Here is a 16,383-nt window from a genome sequence, read left to right on the forward strand (position 1 = left end):
GAAAAACAGATAGGCCCTACAACATGGAAACAAATTTGGTGTTAATACTGCGGCTTTTTGGATATGAACTGATCCTGACTAAAACCTTCACTGATTAAGTGTATTTGTATGTAGTAGCTCTGAAATATGCCTTGAAAGTTTACAGGTCCTGCCCAGCACCTGTCACTGATCCAACTAAACTTTGTGGCAGTGGTGAGGAAGCTGTGGGTGGGAGAAGGAGGGAAAGAGTTGGGGAGGGGGTTCCCTTCATCCACTTACATCAGTGAAGAAAGAAAAAGAAATTAATAAGGATTTCTCCACCACCGTTCATGACTTCAGAATGTCCCAGAGTGCCTCACCGCTTTTTGAAGTGTGGTCACTGCTATAATGTGGAAAATGTACCGGCAGCCAATTTGCACACAACAAGCTCCCATAGACAGCAATGTTGGATGTTTTCCATCTATCTGAGAGGGTAGACGTAGTCTCAGATTAGCATCTCACCTGAACACTGGCACACAGCCAGTGCAGCACTCTCTTAGGACTGTGCTGGGACTGTAAGCCCACATCCCACGTGCCCAACTCTTGGGACTTGAACCCATAACCTACTGAACTCCAGAGATCAGAAAGCTCCAACATGGTGGACACCCATGCTATAAAGGGTGCATCTGGTCTACCTGCTATTGCAGCACCTCTGGACTGCCCGGAAGAGATTGCATTCTTGGGCTAGTAGCCGTGATGGGGGGTGGGGGGTGCGAAGTAGTGGAGGGGGTGCTGGGAGCTGCAAACAAAGTGTGGTTGTTCCCTTTTGCCAGGGAATCCTTTTTAAAAAACTATTCTTAATTCTGCAGGGATCTGGTCATGTTCCACATCTACTGCTGGAGCACTTGGGACACCTCCGATGACAAACCTACAGTATCTGTATGCTGGGTCATAATGAAGACCTGGGTCATGGGGAGTCTGACGTTCAGAGAGCCCCTACCCTCAGTTCAACAACACCACCCTCTCCCCCCACCAATATAATTACAGTGGCAATATACCAAATGGCCATGGATTTTCAAGACCAATGTATTTTGTAAATGTCAGTGCTCCCCATGGTGTGTACAGACTGATTTATTTTTTGAGAACTTTGGCACAGATTTGTAGGTGAACCGGCTTAGATAGCTAGGGCAATCAAAAGGAAATCTGGCAAAACTCAGAATTATGACAGCAGCAAAATCGTAAATAAAATGAAAGTGCTTGTTCTCCAGGGGCCTTTGGATGACAGGTTGGATGACATTGCTCGTGCAATGAGTGCAAAATCGCACAATGTAAATTCTCTGTCAATAGGCTTTTAAATGGCCTTAATTGGCCCTTTAATTGTCAGTGGGTGTGGCTCCAACTCCTGCGCTCGCCTGCTGACCTCAGTATTGCACACGTGCGTGATGACGTCAGGACACACGCCTGACGTCATTTCACGCAATTTTAAGTGCATGCCTGATCTCGGGACGTAAAACTCAGGCCTATGTCTGATGGTTGACTGGATGGATGATGATAGCTCAACTCTTTTGAACACCACAGATTCCATGCAGCTTTCAGCTGTTCCTGGAAATATGTTTCAATCTTCAGGATCGTTTTGGGATTGAAACTTATGCCACCTAAATTATGCCAAGGAAATTTTTATTAAAACCATTAATAACCACCTGTTCTTAATCCAGTTCCTCACAGGAAGAGGCCAACAGCACAAAACTAATTGATATGGAATTTTCAGCCTCACTGAGGAAGATCACAGGATACAGGTGTGAAAAACGGAACAGAGCTACTCTCATGCACCTTGCTCCCCCATAGGTCTTGGAATTGGAGTACCTCGTTGATGCAATATAGAAGGTGCTGTAGTCTACATTGAGCCCTGTTGTACCTAACCTAGTCGTGCTGGGTGGTGGCACCATATGCCTGAAATGCAAAATGATTTATTGTTCAACAGAAGTACCCACTCTAGCGGTGGCCAAAATTCACAAAAACAACTGTATAAGTCAACCTGACACACAGGTTGTAAGTCGGCGTTTAGGATCAAGCTGGCCATGTTGTCAAGAAGATGTGTGGGAGTTTAAGACACATCTGAACCGTGCAAGGTGACTGACAAGCAGAAATTTTTTTCACATTTCAAAATGGCAGTCACCTAGACCAACATCGGAAGTTCACACTTTATACTCGGCGCATAAATCGAACCGTGTTTTTGGAAGGATTTTTCAAAGCTTCAAAGGTCAATTTATATGCCGCAGTCTATAGCATGTTCTGATTACCATTTGGTTATCACAAATGTGATGTATTTTCTATGGTGTTAAATATGGTTCTCTCCTGTCATGCTTTTATCCATTGCTTATTATTAAATGTCCATTTTGATCAGGGTCACTGTTGTCAGAGCACAGGTTAGAGAGATTGATCTGCATTTGTCTGTTACAGTGGCTGGAAAGATAAAAGATTTGGGTTAAATGAAAGGCAAATTGTGAATACTGGAAATCTGAAAATACAGGAAGTTAGCATCTGTAAATAAGGCTAATTAATGTTTCCAATAGAACTCAGTTTGAACAGAGACTTGCCATATGCAATGTTATTCAGACATTTTTTGTTCTGCAGAGGCTCTGAGCCCTGTGCTGTACTTCCAGCATTTGCTGTTATGATTTAAGATAAAAGGTCTCTGAAACAAATCCAAATGATGCAGTATCCGAGAGTGGGCAAAAGATCGTCTTTCAACCTGACCGCAAAACTGTTACTTGTATCTCTAAAAGAAAATTAAGAAATCAACGAAAATTGTTCACAGGAGGGGATCATGTTTCTGAAAGGTTAGCTTGTAGACACAACACTGCTTATCAGTAATCCGCAGAACAATTTGCACACATATTGTCCAAACTGTGCATTAGCAGTCCGGTCTGCTGGAGCAACTCTCTGGGTTTGCTGCCTGGCGCCACCTCTGTACTCGCTCTGATGCTGAAATGCACTTGAAGTTTATTGCGTCAAGTTTATTGTATCCACCCAACTGTCATACTTTGAAATCACTTTCTACTTAACCTCAGCTTTCTCCCTTCCACTGCTGGAGAAAAAATTCAACTTCAGACAAGACGTGTAACGTCAACTAGACATGCTGTGAGAATATTTGTTTGATATTTCTTTGTTTGGTATATTAACAGACTCATTAACCTGCTTGAAATAAAGGAATTCATGTTAAGACAGCAGACAAAGCAATAGCATCATTCATAGAATCACAGAATGGTTACGGCATAGAAGGCGGCCATTCGGCCCGTGTGTCTGCACTGGCTCTCCAAATGAGCCAGTGCCCTAGAGGCACCTAGTGCCTCTTTCCCCTGCCTTCTCCCCATAACCCTGCACATTCTTCCTTTTCAGTTAATAATCCAATTCCCTCTTGAATGCCTGGATTGAACCAGCCTCCACCATGCTCTCAGGCAATGCATTCCAGATCTTAACCACTTACTACGTGAAAAGCTTTTCCTCATGTCTCCATAACCTCTTTTGCCAATTACCTTAAACCTGTGTTCTCTTGTTCTCGGTCTTTCCACCAATGGGAACACTTTTGGCTAAGAAAAAATGAATTTCTATTTATACAACATTCTTATCAAATCATAGGTTATCCCAGAGCTTCAGGTATTGTGATGCTGGAGGTTGAGGGAGGAATGTTGGTCAGACACTTGGAGGAACACCTGCTCTTCAAATAGTTCTGTGGAATCCAGAATATTATCTAATATCTCAAACAGTAATTTCTAGGCAATTAAAAATGGATACAAACAGAAGCAAGAGGTTTTTTGTATATGCTCTTGCTTTAGTGCTTTCTGCTACTTTGATTTATAGGTTAATATGCTGGGTAGGCCCTTAACTAGAGGGAAAACATTAAACTGTACATGTACATCATTCAAAAATTGTTTTAAAATAGCAGTTTTAATTTGTTTCCCTATTACTGAGGCATGTAGTGGATTTATTCCAGTTCTCTTACATGGACTAAAATTACATCCAATTCTGGGAGTGGCCATTTTTGTTTGTCAGTAAAGTATCACAAAGGCATCTTGGCAAACATTAAAATGTCATAACAGTGGTGTCACTTCAATTGTCAGCACAACCGTGACTCAACAAAAGGAAAGGTCAGATTTGTAACTTGGGAGGCTAACCAGATTTGAGTTTTGAGAACAACAGCATTCTTCCCCGATTGCAGATATGCTAATTGTATGACTTAATCACTCTTTTGTGTTTTGAATTCAGCTGCCGTGATGCAATCTCAGATGATTGCAGCCACCCTTTTCCTGTGTGCTTATCACATCAATAGGCCCCGGATTAGTGGTGCATGGAAGAGTGAATCTCAGGAGAGAACTTGTTTTTTCCTAACGCTCAATGAATGAAAACATCAGATAGTGATCTGTTCAAAACAGCAGAGATGGTATCAATTTGCAGCTAGGTATGGTTTCAACCACCTAGAATCAGAAAATACATACAGATCTAGAGAATAGCATCTCTTTTTCAGACCTTTCTAACCCCTCTAAATCCCAGTTTGAAAACAATATTCATTTCTATCTCTGTAGCTGTCACCAGTTCTGCAACCCTCCAACAGCTCTACATTTATCAACTCTGTCTATTGGGCTTCATTTCCCAACTCCCTCCATTGCTCTATCTCTTTCCTCCTCCTCCTTTAAGATCCTCCTTCAAGCTTAATTCTTCAACCAAGCTGTTAATCATCCTAATATCTTCCCCTTTGGCTTAGTGCAATTTTTGTCTTATTACATTCTGTGAAGCACCTTGGGATGTTTTCCGATATTAAGGGCGTTCTGACAACGCCATCCTCAGGCAAGGTAGTTGGTTTAAACTATGGGCAGAATTTCATGGCCCCGTTTCAGTGAGAATGGGGCCGTAAAATGCGGCGGGCTGTTATAAATCCCATTGACGACAGTGGGAATGTAAAATCCCGTTGTCATAAAATTCTGCCCTATGTGTTATTTAAGGTATAATGTGCATGTCAGATTGATTTCAACAAATGGGAAGTGTCTGCACATGGCCAAAGCACTTGGCTCCAAAGTCTCCACACAGGAGCACAGAAATTTGAAGAACGTCTTTAGATTGCCCCAGAAAAGCACCATTGCCAGGAAGGAGCATGTGGCAATAGCCTCTGCATTGGTGAAGAAAGACCTATAAGGCTCCCACTGCAACCAACAAAACCTTGCTCAAGTTGGGCAATATTCCTACCTGAACACTCACAACAGATGAGCAGTAGATGTCAATCATCAGCAGTGATGCAAAGCTAAAGAAGAAGATAATGTGCAGATGCTAGTGGTCTCAGCAAACTCCTGAATTTCCTGCTTTTTTTTTATTCGTTCATGGGATGTGGGCCTCGCTGGCTGGGCCAGCATTTATTGCCCATCAGTAATTGCCCTTGAGAACTGAGTGGCTTGCTAGGCCATTTCAGAGGACATTTAAGAGCCAACCACATTGCTCTGGGTCTGCAGTCACATGTTGGCCAGATCAGGTAATGACAGCAGATTTCCTTCTCTAAAGGACATTAATGAATCAGATGGGTTTTTATGACATTCGACAATGGTTTCATCATTCGACTTTTAATTCAAGATTTTTATTGAATTCAAATTCCACCATATGCCAAAGTGGAGCATTACCCTGGGTCTCTGGATTACTAGTCGAGTGACAATATCACTACGCCACTTCCTCCCCCAGTCCTGTCAGACTAGGAATCATGGCTCCAAGGCCTTTGGATTCGAATGATGGACACTCCACTGTATGGAGCAGAGGGAGTCCGACTCCCAGTCATCAGCATGATCCTTGAACCACTGAGGAATGGTGACAAACAAACCTTTGAGCTGATGTCCGCAATCAGCCTTTCACTCTTCTGAGCAGAGATGCCTGCATAGCCCTCGATCTTCTCCATCCGGCGGAAGATGTCAAGACTACCACAGTCATTAGAACACAGCCAGAACAGCATGGCCCTGAGTCCTGGTACACTAAAGAGTATCAGATTCTGATTTCACCTGCGATCTTGCTTTTTTTTTTGGCAGAGTAGGTTTGCCCATCATCATTGCAGATCCTGGGCAGTCCCCAATGATCTGACTAACCTACCATACTTAAGATTTCCATAACACCTCTGGTGGAAGTCATACCAGAAAAGAATCAACAATCCGAGGAACCTCTACTTCCAACTGATGATGGTACAGTCAGCAGACACATCAATCACTGTGCACACACAGCAACTTCTAGCCAGTGTGCTAAAACCACAAGGGATACTGGAACCTGGTAGCAATTGTGCACCATCAGCAAGAAAAAGCAGAGGTGAGCTGGCTACTCAATCATCATCTCACCACAGGAATTATCTTCCTCAGCCTCAGAGAGCCCCCAGACGGCCTAAACTGAAAAGAAAGAAGGAAAAACACCACCTAGTAGACAAATACCATTTTTGTCCAGCCCACAAGAAACGATCAAGACTAACAACAACTATGTACATTCAAACCAGCCAGAACAAGCAGGCATAGTTTAATATCAAGCAATGGAAGGAATGGATGAAACCATACCCAAACACCAATTCAACCTATGAGCCAATAACAAGAACAAGCGACACCAGAGCCTACCAATCTTCCGACAGAACGGTGAATGAGATGTGGAAGGGTTATAAGGCTTCCAGACCGCCTGAACCTTTAACTTCAAGGGCTTGAACGGGGGAGATGGGGTAGTGTTAATGTTGTTAACGTTAATACTGTATTAGCAGTAATGTTAGAATAGCATTAGGTTGTAATAACAATGTTAATGCACAAGACTTATAACAATGTAAAACTTGGAAGTAAACTAAAGTAACTTTATATCCATGGGATAAAGACTTGGGGGAGGTGTAGTAGGGTCTGGTACATAAAGGGTTAATGTGGGACTGATGACAGACTGCCCACACAGCGATGCGAGAAGGCACATGACCCAGAGCCCAGGTCAGTCTGGAGATGGATAGATAAAAGCGAAATGTTGCAGATGCTGGAAATCTGAAACAAAAACAGAAAATGTTGAAAAAACTCAGTGGGTCTGGCAGCATCTGTGGAGAGAGAAACAGAGGGGGAGGAGGGAGTAATGGTGGAGGAGGGAGTAAGGGGTGGGGGGTATCCAGATAAACGTGGAAGAGAGGGGTCTGTGGAGTTAATGACTGCCTCCTGGGGAGTGAACTGAGGGTGGGCGTGGTAGGAGGGAGTGGTGTGTATGGAGGGGGGCAGAGTGAGCCGGAAGGATGGGAGGTTGCAACAATGGCAGTAGAAGGGTTGGTGACAGTGGTTGGTGGGGACTTGAGGGCATACACAGACCTGGGGGTGGGAAGGAAGAGGTCGGGGAGGTCAATGTGGATAGAGGTGGGATTCCCTGGAAAGTAAGGAGCGTGCATATTCACCTGGACATCCTGGAAAGAAAAGGGTTCGGGTTGGTAGGTGACGGTGGGGAGGTGTAGGTGATGCCAGGGGATCAACAGTGATGGGGAAGAAGAGATGGGTGACTGAAGGAAGGGAAAGGACAGGAGAGCTGATCAGAAACTTAACGACTACCATGGCTGTCGAAATCGAAAGTGAGCGGAGTCTCGTGTTGGATGGGTACAGGTGCTGCATGGGGCTGTGATCAGTGGGTGGGCGGAGATGCAGGTCGCCTCAGATGGACAACTGAAAGAGAACCCCAGCAGGCAACATTGAAAATGCTAGGACATTGAGACGGGTATGATGGAGGAAGGCTCCGTGTGCGTGGGAGAGTGCATGCACGAGGCTCCAAAGGGTCCTGCCGCACACACACTTCTCCCTCCAGAATCACTCGTTGCCCATCTGCATGCAGCTCAACTGCTAGTGGGAAGGGGGATGCAGGATGAGGACTCGTGAAGCCTGCAAATGAAGATGAAAGACAACATTGCACATTATTCAGTGAAAGTGAATATATTTTCAGATTATAAAGTGACAAAATGTGTTACTTTTTCTAGGCTTAACACTTCTTCTAGGTGCTGCCCTGACATCCGTGGCAGGGGTGGAGACAACCTGTGGAATGGTAGACTCTGTTGCCTCTGATGACTTCGGCGTGCGTCCTCAGGAGATCTGAGGCCTTGAGAGACATTGCTTGCTTTGGCTGTCTACCTGTGGGCCAGCTGTTCTTTCTGCAGTGACAGAGGACGAGGTTGATGTGGTCACAGGCAAAGGGGACTCGGAGGGAGAGGACAGCCACTGAGATTCTTGAATGGATGACCCAGGGGTGGCCAACTGCCGCACCTCCTCCCTTCAGGTGCCCGAGAGCCCCAGCCTGACTCCTTGAGGGAAAGGAGCACTTGGAGGGAGTCTGAGGTGCCCTGTTTCCCTCTTGCATTGCCACTGCAGGAACTCACCCATGGCTACCATGATCGAGTGCAGGTCTACGTGCATCTCCACATTCTGCTGGACCAGAATCTCCATGGCGTCCGCCATTCCTCCCATGGAGACCTCCATACGCACACATGTGGGCACCACTTCATCAGAGAACAGGTGGGCGCACTCCTCTGACTCACGTGCACCCCTGTTGAGGGCTTCCAACTGCTCTGCACGATGTTACCCCACCTTCTGCTGACTCCCCACAATGAGTTTGAATGCCGAATCCAGAGGCTTGTCATCTGACTCAGACCTCACTGATGCCTCTTCCCTAGCAGTCCTTTGAGAGCTCGGCTGAACCTGCCTCCTCCTGCTGCGGACATGTGTTCATGCAGTAAACACCAGATTGTGAATCCAAGCCTGCTCTAGATCTAGGTCCCACTGAGGTATATGCCTCCGCGTTGGTGGTGGGTATGTGTAAGCAGTGACGGGTCACTCAGGCTGCTTATTTCCAGCTCTTCAATGGAGGGGGTGTCCTCATGACTGGATGTGAGGACTTGGATGGAGCTGAGGGACTGGCTGGCTGAGGTTTTCGATTGCTTAGCAGAGCTCCCTGTGAACCAAAGTAGAGATAAGTAATGAATGGCAGCAGAGTCAAAAACAGGAGAGAAAGCTATCAAAGTTGCGTTGGAAGAGGGATGATCGGGTGCAGGATCATCACGTGGGTGTTCGCCGCCGACCTAACTGTCACCACAGGCACGGTCCACGTCTTCAGCCTGTGCGATAGCACACTCCTCAAAGCAAGTGAGGGGCCTAATGTAGGCCACTCCGCTCCCAGTCTGGAATCTCTCCCTGCTGTTGTGAGCCAGCTTCTCCTGCATAAAAACAGATGGAGAGAGCGTAAACAGGACGCATGGCACTGCGTGGAATATTCACATCCTTCAGCCATCCTATAGAGATTGTTAATGAAAGAATTGAAAGTTCCCCAGGGAGCTGTACTCTCTTAGCCCTAGCCAATATTTTTATTTTATCTCAGTTGAAATAGGCATCGAAAGATTTCAAAACATCATTAAATTTGGCAGATGATTCATCGATGGCTTGTCATGCAATGATGTCACCTGCTATTGGCCCAATCAAGTAAAGAAGTGTACTAACTTGTTCTGCATCTGATTTTTTTAATTTAGACCTGCAGCATTATGAGTTGCCAATTAAGACCTGCTGTTAATATATTCCAATTTTGTGTCTGGTCTGGGCCATGGGTGAATCCAAGTGGAACTGGAAGTATGGAATTGCGACCCATTTTTGACAATTTAAAAAAGTGTGGGTACAGCTTTAAGAGATTATGGGCTTTCAAGATGGCATCACCGGTTACTGCTAAACAAAGGATTTTCCCGTGCATACTGGTTTTTGGCGGGCTTTTCAAAATGGGGGTGGTGCACTTCAGCCTGAAGAAGAAGGGACCGTAATGGCGATGTAGGTCGGCTAGCAACCGAATTAATTCATTCAACGATATCGCGCAACGAGTCGGGACACTTGGAAATGGACCGTGGGCTTACTGTTTCCAAACTTGGATGGTCACAAGGTACACAGAATAGGCAAAATCAATTATTTATGGGTTTTTTTGTTGGACTCGAGAGCGATGTGATGTGACTCAGAGCCTGGGATCGGGATTAGTGACGGGTTGCTTTCAAATCGCGCTTCTGACTGAATTACTTCAAAGGGATGTCCCAGGATTAGCTGGCCTGGAAGTTAAAAATTTTATCTCACCCTTGCAGGCTGAGAGCTCTGCTTGCTAAAGAAAGAGTTTTCTGCTTGAGTAAAACTTCTACCTTTTCTTGTTTGCTCCCAGGCCCTTCCGTCTCTGGAGCTTTTCCTTTAGTTTTTTCCTCTCTGGTGAGTTTTCTCACCATCTGTAGCTTCAGTTGGGAGTTAGGTTCAGTGCAGAATCCATTGTAAGTATTGTTTTTCTTAGTTTCTCAGCATTTTTGTGAGGCTGAGGGTTTTAATCCTGATGTTGCCACCATGAAGAATCCTGCTTCGGACGCCATGAAGTAGGCTTTGTAGTCTAAAGTATGTTAACAGCAGGTCTTTATTAACAACTCATGACTATGTACATATTTACAGTAAAGGGTACCGGTATGGAACTGACTCCAGTCTAGGTCTTTACCCAACTCTAGACTGAGCCTGGCTCTGGGTCATGTGCCTTCTTACATCATTGTGTGGTGGTACTGTACTCAGTCCCATATTAACCCTTTATGTACCAGACTCTACTCCTACAATACTGATATGGGTAAATTGTTAACTCACTTGCTTTTGCTGCACATGTGTTATCCTATTACCAGGGAAGAGGCCTCAATAACTTGATGTTGATCGAGCAGGAATGGATGTAGCACATCTCAGCTCTTTTATATTGATGGCACTGGAGTGTTTGTATCAATAGTACTTGAAATTAATGATGCAAAAGCAGGCCTTCCTAGATGCAGATCCTAGTGACCCTGATATAGTAATATTAGGATTGCCACCAGATATCCAGGACCTGCGCCTTGGGAGGTAGATATGCAAGTGCCCCATTGGCGCCACCATAAAAGCAGCTATAGGAAACAGTGACACTGAAGATATCTCAGGATGTTAGTGGGTTCAGCATGTCCAATTGTGTTCCAAAGAAGAGCCATATTGGACTTGAAACGTTAACTCTGTTTCTCTCTCCACAGATGCTGCCAGACCTGCTGAGTTTCCCCAGCACTTTCTGTTTTTATGTCCAATCACTGACCAGCAGCAATCAACAAAACAAATGGAAAACTGAATAATACAACCACAGCAGTAAAGAAAGATGAAAGGATTTGCACTAATCTTTCACAGCTTCAGAATGTTCTCAAGTGCTTTATAGGCAACAAATTGTTTTAAAGTGCAGTTTCTGTTTTGTAGGTAAATGCAGCAATTTGGGCATAACAAGGTCCCAAAAACAGCAATGAGATAAATGATAATTGAATTTGTTTTCAGTGGTATTGGTTGAGGGATGAATGTTGACCAGGCCAGAAGTACTCCTCTGCTGGTCTTCAAAGAATTGTTACAACACAGAAGGCGCATGTCTGTACCGGCTCTCAAAATGAGCAATGCACCATGTGCCACTCCCCCGCCTTCTCCCCATAACCCTGCATGTTCTATCTTTTCAGAACATTAATAGGATCATAGGGCCTTTTATATCAACATATCGTCTGAAAGGTGGCACTCCCTCAGTACTGCATTGAAGTTCCAGATTAGATTCAGAAATGGTAAGACTCAGAAATGAGAGTCTTACCACTGAATGAAGTTGACTCAAGAGTAAAATATGGAGAAAGCCATGCTCAACCTGTATGATGCTATACACAATATTGCACAGTACTTAACAGCACCGTAACAGGCCATTCAGCCCCAGAGGTCCATGCTACAGCATATGTTCCACACAAGCCTCCTTCTACCTTTCTTCACCTATTCCCAACAACATCTCCCTCTATTCCTTTCTCCCTCATGTGCTTATCCAGCTTTCCATTAAATACATCTATGCTAATCACTTCAACTATTCCATATGGTAGCAAGTTCCACATTCTAATTATTCTCTGGGTAAAGAGGTTTCTCCTGAATTCCCTATTGGATTTAATCTCGTCACCTCTCGAGAGACATAGAAACATAGAAACTAGGAGCAGGAGTAGGCCATTCGGCCCTTCGAGCCTGCTCCGCCATTCATTATGATCATGGCTGATCATCTAACTCAATAGCCTGCTCCCGCTTTCTCCCCATACCCTTTGATCCCTTTTGCCCCAAGAGATATATCCAACTCCTTCTTGAAAGCATAGTGTTTTGGTCTCAACTACTTTCTGTGGTAACGAATTCCACAGGGTCACCACTCTCTGGGTGAAGAAATTTCTCCTCATCTCAGTCCTAAATGATCTACCCCATATCCTCAGCCTGTGACCCCTGGTTCTGGACTCCCCCACCATCGGTAACATCCTTCCTGCATCTACCCTGTTTAGTCCTGTTAGAATTTTATAGGTTTCTATGAGATCCCCCCCCTCATTCTTCTGAACTCCAGCGAATATAATCCTAATCGACTCAATCTCTCCTCATATGTCAGTCCCGCCATCCCAGGAATCAGTCAGGTAAACCTTCGCTGCACTCCCTCTCTAGCAAGTACATCCTTCCTCAGATAAGGAGACCAAAACTGCACACAATATTCCAGGTGTGGTCTCACCAAGGCCCTGTACAATTGCAGCAAGACATCCCTGTTCCTGTACTCGAATCCTCTGGCTACGAAGGCCAACATACCATTTGCCTTCTTTACCGCCTGCTGCACCTGCATGCTTATCTTCAGCGACTAATGTACAAGGACACCCAGGTCTCATTGCACATTACCCTCTCTCACAACTTATAGCCATTCAGATAATAATCCGCCTTCCTGATTTTGCTACCAAAATGGATAACCTCACATTTGTCCACATTATACTGCATCTGCCATGCATTTGCCCACTCACTCAGCTTGTCCAAATTACACTGAAGCATCTCTGCATCCTCCTCATAGCTCACCCTTCCACCGAGCTTTGTGTCATCTGCAAATTTGGAGATATTACATTTAATTCTCTCATCTAAATCATTAATATATATTGTGAATATCTGGGGTCCCAGCACCGATCCCTGCAGTACCCCACTAGTCACTGCCTGCCATTCAGAAAAAGACCCATTTATTCCTACTCTTTGTTTCCTGTCTGCCAACCAGTTTTCTATCCATCTCAATACACTACCCACAATCCCATGCACTTTAATTTTACACACCAATCTCTTATGTGGGACTTTGTCGAAAGCCTTCTGAAAGTCCAAATAAATCACATCCACTGGCTCAACCCTTATCAACTCTGCTAATTACATCCTCAAAAAATTCCAGTAGATTTGTCAAGCATAATTTCCCTTTCATAAATCCATGCTGACTCTGTCCGATTTTGCCACTGTTTTCCACGTGCTCAGCTATTAAATCTTTTATAATGGACTCCAGAATTTTCCCCGCTACCAATGTCAGGCTGACTGGTCTATAATTCCTTGTTTTCTCTCTACCTCCCTTTTTAAATAGTGGGGTTACATTAGCTACCCTCCAATCTGCAGAGATTGTTCCAGAATCTATAGAATCTCGGAAAATGACCACCAATGCATCTACTATTTCTAGGGCCACTTCCTTAAGTACACTGGGATGTAGGTTATCAGGCCCTGGGGATTTATCGGCCTTCAATACCATCAATTTCCCCAACACCATTTCCCTACTAATACTGATTTCTTTCAGTTCCTCCCTCTCACTAAATCCTGTGTTCTCCAACATTTCTGGTATGTTATTTGTGTCCTCCTTTGTGAAGACAGAACAAAAGTATGTATTTAGTTGGTCAGCCATTTCTTTGTTCCCCATTATAAATCCCCCTGTTTCTGACTGTAAGGGACCTATATTTGTCTTCACCAATCTTTTTCTCTTCACATACCTATAGAAACTTTTACAGTCAGTTTTTATGTTCCCTGCAAGCTTACTCTCGTATTCTATTTTCCCCTTCTTAATCAATCCCTTGGTCCTCCTTTGCTGGATTCTAAACTGCTACCAATCCTCAGGTCTGTTGTTTTTTCTGGCTAATTTGTATACCTCTTCCTTGCATCTAATTCAAGCCCTGGAGATAGTTCAATGAAGAACCATGAGATCAGTGTAATGATTTATGAGGAAAGACTGAAAAAGAGGTGGGTTGTATAAAGGTAGGTAAGGTAATAAGGTAAGAAAAGTTGGATCCTGAACAGCTGCATAATAAACTGTGACAGTTTGTAAATGGGCACATTTGCCAGCTAAAAGTCAAATTTGGGAATGATATCAGGAAGGTGACATATTTATTAAGTTGTAATTCATTCTTTGATGTGTTTTTCAATGCCTGTTTGTTTATTTGCATATGATTAAGAGGTGTGAAGTCAATGAAAACTTTTGACATTGATATTATGAACGACTGTTGTTCATTGATGCTCTTATGAGGTTGTAAGCTGAACAGTTTTTCTCAAAGTAGATTTTCAAAGCCTCTGGTTATGTTGTCAGTTTCAGGAGCATTTCAAAGAATTGCCAATGGCTCATTGGTTCTGTACATAGAGGATACTCGGAGAGTGGGTATGGAGGATGCATGGGTCAATGGCAGGAGTTTCTGGGAGTAATTTGGGAGACACAGCAAAAATTCATCCCTAGGAAGAAGAAGCATACTAAAGGGAGGACGAGGCAACCTTGGCTGACAAGGGAAGTCAGGGACAGCATAAAAGCTAAAGAGAAAGCATACAATGCGGCGAAGAGCAGTGGGAAACCAGGGGATTGGGAAGCCTACAAAGACCAACAGAGGACAACTAAAAAAGAAATAAGGAGGGAGAAGATTAAATATGAGGGTAAACTAGCCAGTAATATAAAAGAAGATTGCAAGAGTTTTTTTAGATATATAAAGGGTAAGAGAGAGGCAAAAGTGGACATTGGGCAGCTGGAAAATGACGCTGGAGAAGTAGTAGTGGGGAACAAAGAAATGGCGGAGGAACTGAATAGGTACTTTGTGTCAGTCTTCACGGTGGAAGACACGAGTAACATCCCCAAAATTCAAGAGAGTCGGGGGGGGCAGAGGTAAGTATGGTGGCCATTACCAAGGAGAAGGTGCTAGGAAAACTGAAAGGTCTGAAGGTCGATAAATCACCTGGACCAGATGGATTACACCCAAGAGTTCTGAAGAGATAGTGGAGGCGTTAGTGGTGATCTTTCAGGAATCACTGGAGTCAGGGAGGGTCCCAGAGGACTGGAAAATCGCTAATGTAATACTCTTGTGGGAAATCAATCCCAGGTCCCAAACTCCAATCTTGAATACTGCCTAGCTGTGCCTCCTTAGCTTTCAAAACACAATTTGACTTACTCAGCCATCATAAGCCCGTAGACCTGATGATACATTGATTGTATATTGCAATTTCATGGCATAACACTCTTATTGTGATAAAACAGATCATCTGACACATATATAAACACTTTAGGTTTATATTCTATGACAACTATTACACTTCCCGATGTGAACATTTTGATTGTACTTTGCACCTGATTGGCTCAGGCATTCCCAACATACCGGAGTCTATCTAAACACTGGCTGGATCTGAACTCATTGGAGTTTGTAGGGTCAGTGGGAGAAAGCCTCATTAATATGGAATAGTTGAGCAAAAACTCCAATTCTGTTGCATTTTCAGCACCAGCCAGCTCATTCCCACGTCCCACACAACCCCTCCTCCCAGAAACTCGTTCCCCAATCTCAGACATTGTCCTATTCACCCTCTGAGAAAAGAGACTAAACGGCAACAAAAATGGCATTAAAAAAGCCTAGACCCCTCCAGTTCACTGTCTCATTCTTGTCTTGCAGATACAGAAATCTCGTCTGCTTGCTGTGCAAGTTTGGATTTTGTCGTCACGTACCTTTTCAAGCAGCTGGCGAAAAGTAATAAAAAATCTCTGAGATTGAGACAGGTGGCACAAGAAGGGGAGCGATTACTATGCACGATGCAGCAGAACCCAGAGCTTCTACAACAGGTAACTGGCCTTTGTTCCTTGCAATAGAAACGACTGATCAGATAGTATGGAAGAATGCCAGCATCACACTGGGCCTTTACACCAGATAACTAACATGTGTTGTCCTTTTACACTTTACTAATGCCTGTTAATTGGTATCCCTGGTATTGAAGACACTTACCATCAGGGAACACTTGTTCGGTTGTCCATTTATTCCCCCTGTACTCGAGTGATGCTTAATAACAGTGATTGGATTTTTTATTTTGATAAATCTAAAGCACCACCAACATTGAAAAAACCATGAGAAGATAAGATAAATGAAGACTCACTGATTAGGTGACACTACCATGTTTAAGATTTAAAAGGCTCTAGATTATAGGAGGAAAGAAAGACTGAGAGATGTTCAGTTCCATATTTTTGCAATCCTAGGAACAAATTAGCTGTCATAGGAAATGGTGCAATGAGTCTTACTTTCAAGACACAGGGAATGCAGGGAGGAGGAAGTATTTG

General features: G+C 44.0%; 1 protein-coding gene across 1 annotated transcript in view; it reads left to right on the plus strand.

The window, feature by feature from the left end:
- Positions 1 to 16,383, plus strand: part of LOC144685323 (ran-binding protein 17-like) — a 947,082-nt gene that overhangs the window by 800,577 nt on the left and 130,122 nt on the right. The window contains exon 25 of the mRNA XM_078549733.1: positions 15,728 to 15,894. Within this exon, the coding sequence (XP_078405859.1) occupies positions 15,728 to 15,894 (167 nt within the window). The remainder of the gene's footprint in view (positions 1 to 15,727; positions 15,895 to 16,383) is intronic.

The sequence above is a fragment of the Cetorhinus maximus genome, chromosome 10, assembly GCF_964194155.1.
Source record: "Cetorhinus maximus chromosome 10, sCetMax3.hap1.1, whole genome shotgun sequence".
NCBI classification, from domain to species: domain Eukaryota; kingdom Metazoa; phylum Chordata; class Chondrichthyes; order Lamniformes; family Cetorhinidae; genus Cetorhinus; species Cetorhinus maximus.